Source organism: Camellia sinensis, chromosome 8, assembly GCF_055761805.1.
Source record: "Camellia sinensis isolate YWXY chromosome 8, ASM5576180v1, whole genome shotgun sequence".
NCBI classification, from domain to species: domain Eukaryota; kingdom Viridiplantae; phylum Streptophyta; class Magnoliopsida; order Ericales; family Theaceae; genus Camellia; species Camellia sinensis.
Genome location: NC_138968.1, coordinates 69,601,949 through 69,612,497, shown reverse-complemented (window position 1 = coordinate 69,612,497; position 10,549 = coordinate 69,601,949). Strand labels below are relative to the sequence as shown.

General features: G+C 29.9%; 1 protein-coding gene across 1 annotated transcript; it reads left to right on the top strand.

Moving 5' to 3' along the window:
- The first annotated feature begins 3,452 nt into the window (after positions 1 to 3,452).
- Positions 3,453 to 4,890, top strand: LOC114269519 (uncharacterized). The gene is made up of 2 exons (XM_028210852.2): positions 3,453 to 3,771; positions 4,365 to 4,890. Exons 1-2 carry the CDS (start codon positions 3,458 to 3,460, stop codon positions 4,738 to 4,740), a joined length of 690 nt encoding a protein of 229 aa, XP_028066653.2. The 5' UTR covers positions 3,453 to 3,457; the 3' UTR covers positions 4,741 to 4,890.
- Positions 4,891 to 10,549: the final 5,659 nt, after the last annotated feature.

The following is a 10,549-nucleotide window of genomic DNA, read 5'->3' as shown; positions in this document are numbered from 1 at the left end:
TCCACCAATCTTAACCAGAAAGCACCCCTCAAGCTCCTACTCGCCAGAAAGCGCTCGAATGAAAGTCCTGAACGACCCCCGCAGCAAGGTTGAATCGCAAACCCAACATATATACTACTACTACAAGACTTTGCCCTAGTTTATGTAGCAAATGGCTTGATTCACCCCAAGCATTGCCCTAATTTTTAATTTGAATCACATTTCAATAACAATGCCCTAATTGAGGGCATTTCCTACTTCATATTCTGTGTGTTTTCACATATATATATATATATATATGTGTGTGTGTGTGTGTGTGTGTGTGTATGTGTGTAAACAAAGACAGAGAGAAAGAGAGGGAGATACAGAGAGAGGAAGAGACAGATGGGAAATGGAGGACATACCTGGGAGGGAGTTCGGGGGATAATCCAGCAATCCTTGCGGTGATGGCGATGGCGATGGAGACTATTCCTGTAGAGAAGAGGGCAGAGGCGTGAGTGTACATATGATTTGTGTATATAATCGAGTATATATGGAATCAAGGTTGTGAATATATGATTTGTGTGTGTGTATATATATATATATATATGCATGTATGTGTGTGTGTGTGTGTGTGTGTGTGTGTAAACAGAGAGAGAGAGAGAGGGGGAGGGAAACTGAGAGGCCTCTGTGAGATGTTTAAGAAATCGAGAGGGAGATACCTGGGATGGAGTTCGGGGGATGATACAACAACTCTTGCGATGGAGACAGAGCAGTGATAGAGGCGGGAGTGCGAGAGGGAGGGAAATGGAATACTTTTGCAATGAAAATAAAAGAAAAAAATATTTATTACCGACCAAAAATCATTTTCGTCGCTAATATATATTATGAAAAATTAATATTCCCTCAACAATTTCGTGGCATGTTTGGCTACCAAAAACATAGTCGGTGAAACTTTATTATTTGGCGACCAAAATTTAATTAGTCACCGAAACCCAATTATTTCCACGACTAACACACTATTAGTAGCCAAAAATTAAATAAATACGAAAATAAAAAATAATAATGTATAAATACTATACAATTAGCGACCATTGTGATATTTAGCCGGCCAAAAGTTTATATTTAACGACTAACATGTAATTAGTCACCATTAGTGAAGACTATTCCGACTGCATATGACATTAGTAGCGAAGTAGGTCACATTTACCGACCAAAACAATTTAGTAGCTAATACGTCTTTATTTGGCGACCAAATAATGTTTGGTAACTAATGTGTGTACCATTGGCGACCAAAAAATTTTTAGTAGCTAATGTGTATACCTTTGGCGACTAAATTGAGTTTAGTCGGCAAAATTAGTCGCCAAAGCTGTAATTTCTTGTAGTGTGAGTATGATTGTGATTGGTCCTTTGCTTTTTCCTTTTTTTTTTTCTTTTTTTTTTTTGGCATGTCCTTTTAATTTATTTTCTTTCATTTCATTATTCTTTTAATTTTTGGTGAGAGCAGCTTTAAGGGTGTGGTTTGAGATTGAATTTTCAGTAATTGTTTTTTTTTTTGGGTCAAATCACAGACTGTACATGCTATTGCTCATGTATATAGGTAATTAAATTCTCAAGCATACAGATAGTTAAATTCTTTAGCCCTGTGTTATGTTATATTTTAGTTAAATTCTTTGGCTATATTATGCTATATTTCAAAATAAAAATAAAAAAAAAGAAAGTAAAATGGCGTTTGTTGAAAAAATGCCTCTAAATGACATTATCATGACGTTATACGTTATTTTGTGACAGAAATGGTAGCAGACGCCAAAATGCCGCCTATTGTTTTTATTGACATTTTTCAAATGTTGTAAAGTTATTGTGACAGTTACATCAACAACGAAAATATTAAATGTTACTGTAACGTGTTAAGGCGTTTTCCTGTATTGAATTTTCTTTTTGAGGACATTGGTGATTTGCTTTCTTTGTCACATGTCAGGAAGAAAACTAAACGACAGCATATTTCAATTGATTACATTGATTACATTTTTTTATTTGAAAAATTTTAGATAGGCTACAACTTAGAGTTTTATTTTATATTTATTACAAAGATGTCCATGTCACACTAAAATTTAGATGTGGGGGTAATGACCAAATCTCACATGATATACATTCACCTAAATTTTCAATTCACATATAGGGTGTGCCATTCATGCATGACAGTGAATGATAATCAATATTGTTTTGTTATTTTTCTACTATAAAGTAATAGATGAGAGATTTATAATAAAAAACTAAACCTGTCATTTCAGACATTTTGAAAATTAAACTTTAAGAAAGATTTATGTCAATTTAACAATTTTATTAACCTCAAGGAGGTTTAAATCATTTCAAAAAAATTAGAAATTTTTTTTTGCAATTCCTTAAACTTCAAGAAAAATTAATGTAATTTCTCTTAAAAAATTTCATATTATTCTTGTATTGTGGACCATGCAAATCCCATAAAAAAAAGGTCAATGTTGTCGTCTTTAAATTATTATTATTATAATAACTGCAAGTAACTAGCTTTGACACAATCACACACATGACAGCTTATTTAGTGGTTTTAAAAGAATACTTCACATTATTTATAGGAAAATGATGCTCAAACTTAATATTTTATAAATTCATTTTTTAAATTTAATAATGTATAAGTGAGATGATAAGTTAGACCTTGAGATGTGGTGAGGGGGAGGTCACAGGTTTAAATTGATAGAATAATGACGAACCTTTTTAGTTAAAATCTAACTATATCAATATACTAACACTATATATCTTTGTCCAAAAAAAAAAAAAAATTAATTAATCGATAATTAAAAAATACATAAAAGAAAGAATTGCCTTACACATCTTAATAGATTACACATTATTAAATTTTTTAAACGTGAATCTAATTTTTTGGCACTGTGTCACCCCTTTTCTAATATAAAATAGTTTTTTTTTTATCTACAGTAAAAAAATAGTGAATCTCATTATTTTAACTAATAAAAAATTCGTCAAGACATCCCATCAAGAGAATAATACGCACAGACAAAGAGCTTTGTCACATTCTAAGCTCGCTCACTCACATCGTCACTACGAATGACCCCATCAAAACAATTAATTAATTAATAAAATACAATTAATTAATTAAAGTCACCACTCTCCCTATAAATACTAACCTCAACTTATCTGCTTACTCACTCAAATCTTTCAAAGAAAATCCAAGGTTAGAGTATGTAACTAATCTCTCTCTCTCTCTCTCTCTCTCTCTCTCTCTCTCTCTCTTACCAGTCAGTCAGCTTTATATTTTGGCTTTAGTATACTGTCGGCCTTTTTTTATCAATTGATCTATTGTTTGTTTTTTTAACGTGAGAACTCAAAACACATGTGTACCTTTTTTATTTCCCTTTTTGGATTAATTTTTGTGGTTATTCTCTGCAAATACATACATACTTTTAATTAATTAAAACATCTTTTTAATTTGATTAGGTCTTGGAGAATGAGTTCAAGAATGGACTATTGCTTTGAGAAGGTACTCTCGAAGCCAGATGCTACCAAAACCATCTTGGAGGTACCTCGTTCCGCAACTAATTTACCAGAAGAAAACAAAGAAGTGATGGTTGTAAAGGATCAAACTGGAAGGAAATGGGAGTTTGAGGTGGCGATAAAAGATGATGAGAAGCAAAAAAAGTTGCAAGGCGAATGGAGTCAGTTTACTAAGGCTTATGGTCTCATGAAAGGTGTTCTTGTCAAGTTTTATTTCAATCCTAATGAAAATTTATATTACGTGGAATTGAAAGGCCAACTGCTCAGGTCGGGTTTTAATTTCTTTTTCTTTTCGTCTTTGTAGAAACTATTATTAATTTTTAAAATTTTTTGAACTTAGTAAAAGCATTTAATTAAAATTTTAAAAATTTTATAAAGAAAAAATTTTTGAGCTCAAAGCATAAAAATAAGCTTGAAACATGAGTAAAGTTGTTAGAGGGGTCAATTGACTCGAGAGAGTAGGGCTGGATATATAAGCCGACAACATAAATGATTGAAGTAGAAACAAGATATTATAAAATTAATTACCCACTCAATCTCTCTCTCTCTCTCTCTCTAAATTATTCTACATATTCTCTCCTCTTTTCATCTGCCTCCTCTCTGTGAATGAGGCTATTACTATACTGATTTTTTGAGTTAGAAAGTGGGTAATTTTGTAATATCAAATCTACCACGTCAATTGGTTTATATGTTTTCTCTATCTCTTTCACTCTAAACTCATATTGTCTTTTCCTTTCTTTTCTTTTTTGTTTGGATGAATTTATGTTATTTTATGCAAATATACAATACATTCAATTCCTTCTTCTTCTTTTTTAATAGCATATATTTTAATTCATCATCACATCGTGTAATTTGTTTAGTGGTTGGAGAACTACTTCCAGAATAAGCTTTGAGAAGAAGCTCTCCGAAGAAGATTTAACCGACATGAATAAACCACTGATTCATGAGCACAACCAGCCCGTCATGGTTGTGTGGGATCAAAAAGATATGCAGTGGAGGTTTCAGATAGCAATAGCCCGTGATAATGGTAATAAAAAGATGTTGAATCGCGAAAAATGGCTTCAGTTTGTAAGTCGTAATGAACTGGAGGCAGGAGAAACACTGAAGCTTCGTTACTCTCCCACTGACAGAACATATTCTGCTGAATGTGAAGGCCCTAACCGCATCCCGACTCGTCAGTTCCTTTGGTACGATGAAGAACTAAATGAGGGACCTGCAAAAACAAGCTTCTTATAATTGCTCGTTTCAGTTAAAGTCATTTAGGAATTGTCTTCTACTTATGTTTATTTATTTATTTTTTGGATTCATGCAAGGATCCATGTAAGCGGTTGTTGCTGAGCCTAGTAACCTGTTATTATATATATATCAGTGGATGTGCTTGCAATATGTTTTGCTTCGTTTGTAGTATCATATCATGTGTCATCCTGGGATTTGCTAAGCTATGATGCTGGTAACCTTTCCCTTACTTTATTGATGTTTGTATGATTTGTATCTTTATTTTATCAATAAAAATTTTCTTTGCTTGTCAAAAAAAAAATATCATATTATGTGTGTTTTACATTTAGCAAATGATAAACAATAATGCTAGATATCATGAAAATAATGTCATGAAAAGTTTTCATAAAGATTCTCCACCCTTGAATTAAATTATAATATTTATAGTGTTTTATTGTATGTTATGCATTCACATTTGGATTAATTTTATAAAATTTTTTATTATATTTATTTCATAATACGTGACATTAGCAATGATAAATCAATGTCGTTGTGCAAAGCAAATGACCTTTCTTTTTCTTTCTTTTTTCTTTGCCTTCTCCCCATGCATATAATAATGAATTAGTGGAAAAATCAAAGCATGCACAACAAAAGGGGACCCACTCGAATAAGAATAAATTTAGGTATATTTTAGGAAATGAGTTAAAAGTCACCTCTCAACTTTTAATCCATTTCCCTTACAAAAAAGTTAAAAATAGTCAAAATATAACTTTTAATCATCTTCTCAAAATACTTTTTAGTTGAACCTACTCGGAGTCTTATTTCAATGAGGTCACGCTTGAAAATATATTATTTTCATAATTTTTTATTTCTTACAAAAATTTATACAAAAAAATAAAGAGAATATTATGACAATTTATAATAATTTTTCGACTAAAATATTTAATTTCCAATCCAGCCTGATTTATAATTTATTACAAAATAGTTTTTTCAATGATTAAAAGCAAAAAGTGTAAAGAGTTTGATGTGTGTGTTTGTGTGAGGGTGCAAAGCATTTGTTTTTCTAAAGAGTCATGATTTAAGGTTGACTCATGTGTGTTTTTTAGGAGTCTTAAAGATGCCACTTTTGTCATATTTGTTTTTCTTTCTTTCTTTCTTTCTTTCTTTCTTTCTTTCTTTCTTTTTGTCGTGTATATATTAATAATTTTGCACATATAATTATTTTTTTAATTTAGTAATTTCTTTTTATTTTAAGAATTAAAATGATATTTAAGTTATTCTTTTTTATGTCTAAAAATTACAATATGACCCAAACCTGAAGATATTAGGAAAGCCTCAAGAGGGCTTCGGCCTAGTGGAAAGTTAAACTCATCTTTAGATGATCAGTTGAGCAACTCATTTGTTAGAGAGCACCAATGTGGTCAGTAGAGCCCTTTCCCAACCTGACCAGACCATCATGATCGACTAGTGGAGAAAGGTTAACCCAACCTGGGATGGAGCATGTAGTTTATGCTTACAATAACAAGTACACGTGGTGGATATAGGGTGGTTCCTCCAACTTGCAATTGTCTCCAGCTAATAGAATGGCGTGTCTCATAACTTAGAATGAAGGTGACACTCGCGGCAAGCTCTAATTGGACAAGAGGCTAAGGTCATGTTTGTTTGGGTAGACATGAGCTTGGAATTGCACTAATAGTCCAATAAAATTATTAATCCGATATTTGGTTAAACAATTGAAGTAAGAACTAATTATTTTAAACTTGACTATTAGTTAAGATAGGATACATAATCCAACGGATTCGTAGTCCTAAGACTATTAGTCATGGGAATGCTAATCCAGTCCGCCCAAACAAACATGGCCTAACAGAATTATGTCATTGTATTTGTAGGAAGGGTCATGTTAATGACAATCACATAATTAGGGCTGAGCAACGAATTCGTGAAATCCGTAATCCGATTCAGTCCAGTCTAATTTGATAGGTTTGGATTGATTTTTTGAATCCGTGGTTCGATTTCGGATTGAAGAATTAAAAATCCGTAGTCCATGGATTGGTTCTGAATTGAACCCCACGGTTCCGAATTGGAACCGATCCGGACCGTATACAAATAATATATATTTTTATTATATATCCTCCTCCATAGTATCTTCTCCTATTCTATATAAAACCTAAATTCAAATCTAAACCCGTATAATATCTTCTTTTATTACTTTTGTTTGTTAGTTTTTAGTTTTAATTTATAATGGTTTAAATACTTATGGTGAAATCAGTTTTCTTATGGTTGTTTAAATTTTAGAAAAATATATCGCTATTATAGAAAAACATATTGCTATTATGGAACTAATATAGCTCTATGTTTATGTTTTTATGAAATTAAAGTGGTATGCATATATATATATTTTTGTTATTAATTATGTGAATCCGTGGTCCTAAACCGATCGAATCCGTGCTTAAATGGATTGGCTCGGGTTGGTTCCATGATTTAAACGGATTGGATTGGTTCCAATTTTTCAAAAACTGTAGATAACGGATTGGTCCTGGTTTTATCCCAATCCGATCCAATCCAGACCATGCTCACCCCTACACATAATGTTAAAATATTTATAATCTAATATCTTTTTAACATATTCCAAAATATTCATATATTTTTATATATTTCAGTACATTTTTTTGATACATTTTTTAACATTAACAACAGTTATATTTTTAACAAATTCCTTTTTAAGTAATTTAAATGCTTTACTATTAGGATTGGGCAAAAATCAAGTCAACCAGTCCACCCTAACCCAAGTGAACTAGTCTTTAAATGGGCAATTTCAATGCAATGACTTAACGGTTGTAAGCCTGTAAATTTGAAAAAGTTGAATTTTAATTGGGTGATGGATATACAAACTTCAATTCGTGAAACACAACCCAACCACATAAAATTATGAATTCTTCATATATTTTGATATATTTACCTATTATTTATGTATATTATATTATTTATTTATTCAATAAATAAAGTATTGACACTTGAAAATGACATTTTTCATTTTTAGAAAAAGCATAACCCTCACTTCTCATTAGTTTAAAAAATTAGTTTTTTTTTTTCTTTTTTCTTTTTGCAAAATAGTATTTGTTTTGTAAAAATTATCATTTTTATTGTAAACTAAGATTTGTTCAATCCATCAATTCAATCTGCATCCATCCACCAATTCAGCTAACTCACTCAATAAAATAAAATAAAATAAATATATATAACAAAAACTCTTAGGACTATTGATAATTTTGAGAGAGAAAAAAAAAATGTAAAAAATGTATTGAAATATTTAAATTTTTTGAGTTTTTACTGTGCTTATTGACCCTTTTTAAAACTATCATTAGGACCCATAATTAAAAATTACAAATAAGTCAGAAATATAAATGTGATTATATGTGTACCTAATTACACATCTAAATATTTATTTTGTTTTTTTTTAAATAATAAATAATAAAATGCCCTTCAATTATTTGATGAACACGTGATAAAGTAAATCATGTGACAATAGTAGAGAACACAAAATTAATTATATTGACAAATATGAAGCACTTGCAAGAAGAAAAAAGAAAGTGTGTTTTGCTAAGTGACACAAAATAGGCCAGCCAAAAAGTAAAGTTAGTTTTTTTTATTTTTTAAAAACAAAAAGTGCATGGGTAGTTTGACATTTCACAAATTTTGTGGTTGTAAAGACATATGTCATGTGATTACAAAAAAGGTCACGTCGAACTGGATTGTTGGTCTCATACAATCTGTATAAAAAGGTTAGTAACGAGGAAGAAGGAAAATGTTTGAGACTTTTTTTTATTGATTTATTTATAATTGATGTGTTTAAATTTTTTTTTATATATTTCTGACAATGATATAAATGGTGCAAATCATTTTGAAATTGTGGAGTCTCTATCATTACTGAAAAAAGATATATCTGTAAGTTTGAAAAGAGATTATTTTAATTAAAAAAATATAATGTAAATAAAAAAAAATTGTTTTCACTCTTTTTATTAAGACATTTTGTATATTAAAAAATAAAAAAATCCAAATATATTGAGTTTTTATACTAAACATTATAATAATTTATAATCAAATATTAATTTTAATCATAATGTATATCATATACAATCTGTTTGGGAAGAGTTATTTGGAGTTTTTTTTGGCTATTTTAGCCACAAAAGACAAAATAGACTATTTTAGTCATAAAAAATAAAATATCACATCCAACCCATAATCATTACAGTCTTCTCTCACAAAAAAAGTCAGAAAAATAAAAAAATCCTTTCTAAATCAAGTTTTTTAACTCAAACTAAAATAATCAAAAAGTCAACTCACTTCTCAAACAACACCATAATATATTTAGGTCAAGTTTGGCTATCATAAATAAGTACACATTTTTTATCTTTTTATCTTTTTTCCATCACATCATCTCTCTACTTTTCTGCACATCTTTTCGTAAAAAAACAAAAAGTACACTTATTTAGGTCATCCCAAACAACCCCTTATATTCAAAAGACAGGTAAAAGAAAAAATCAAACGAAAACAAACAAAATCTAAACTCTACAGACCAGTACTACTAGTAGTTAGTTACAAACCCCCAAAAAAAGAACATTCGAAAGTAAGGTTATTTATTTATTTATTTTATTTCGTCACAACTTTTTTTACTCTCTATTTCTTTGTTTCTCACGCACTTTGCTTTTTCGAAGTGTGTGCATTCTGTTCCTTTTAAGGGATTGTTTAGAGTGTTCTAAATAAGTATATTTTTTGTCTTTTTAAATTAAAAAATTGAGGAAAAAAATATAGATATTTGGGTTAATTTTTTGACTTTTTATAGAAAAATGTGTAATAAAAAATTGTAAAAATTGATTTGTAAAGAAAAATTAGGATTGAGAATTGTGCAGCCGTAATTGTTGACTTTTGATGAATAGTGTTAACTTTTTAACTTTTTAAATAATTTTTTGACTTTTTAACTTTTTTAAAATATACCAAACTTGACCTAAATCGATTGCATGTCTGGAATCTTGCATGCCTGACCAATTTTTTCAAACCACTTTTATTCATGATATAATTGGGCTAAAGGAGATTCACTTTCTTTTTGCCTCTTTTTTTTCCTTTTCTTTTTTTTTTTTTTCTTTTAAATTATAAACAAAGCTCGGAATGATTGTTGAATTTTAAGATAATTTATAAATACACTTCTTAAAATTTATTTAAAATATCAATTTATCCTTTATATTTAAAAAATTACGTCTCACACTTTAAGATTTTTAATCATATAACAAATGACTATCTTCGTTAATTAACTATTACGTCAAATTAACAGAATATATGACGTAAATAACAAGTTTTTTTGAAAAAATATTTATATCAATATTTATGAAGTTAATTGCTCTATTTTGTTTTGTTTATTTCCTATCTCACCTTCCTTAGTCTCCATTTTCTCGATCAGTGCTATCGTCATTATTACCTATAGAGGTGAAGTTCACCTCGAATTGAACCAATTGAAGTCTCCTCTATGATGCAGTTCTGCCTTCACCCTTGTTGATGTAATTCTTGCACTATGTTGTTTATCATCAATAAATTCTTTTTTTGCTGATTAAAAAAAAAAAAAACTCCTCTATCTAAGTGGGTCATTTAATCTCGCCAATTTAGGGTCAAGTGTTTGCAGATGATTGTGCTTCCTTTGCGGTGCCAACCTAGTTAGGATTGTTAAGGCTAGCGATGATGCTCTTTGCACTTCCTTCTTTGTTGATGTATGTTTTGTATGTTATACTTTCTTCATCAATAAAGTTTTCATTTTGTTGACAAAAAAAAAAGTGGGTCT

Coding starts and splice junctions, on each gene's coding strand:
- LOC114269519 (XM_028210852.2), top strand. CDS start 3,458: ATGAGTTCAAGAATGGACTATTGCTTTGAGAAGGTACTCTCGAAGCCA. Junction 3,772..4,364: donor TTGAAAGGCCAACTGCTCAG/GTCGGGTTTTAA, acceptor TAATTTGTTTAG/TGGTTGGAGAACTACTTCCA.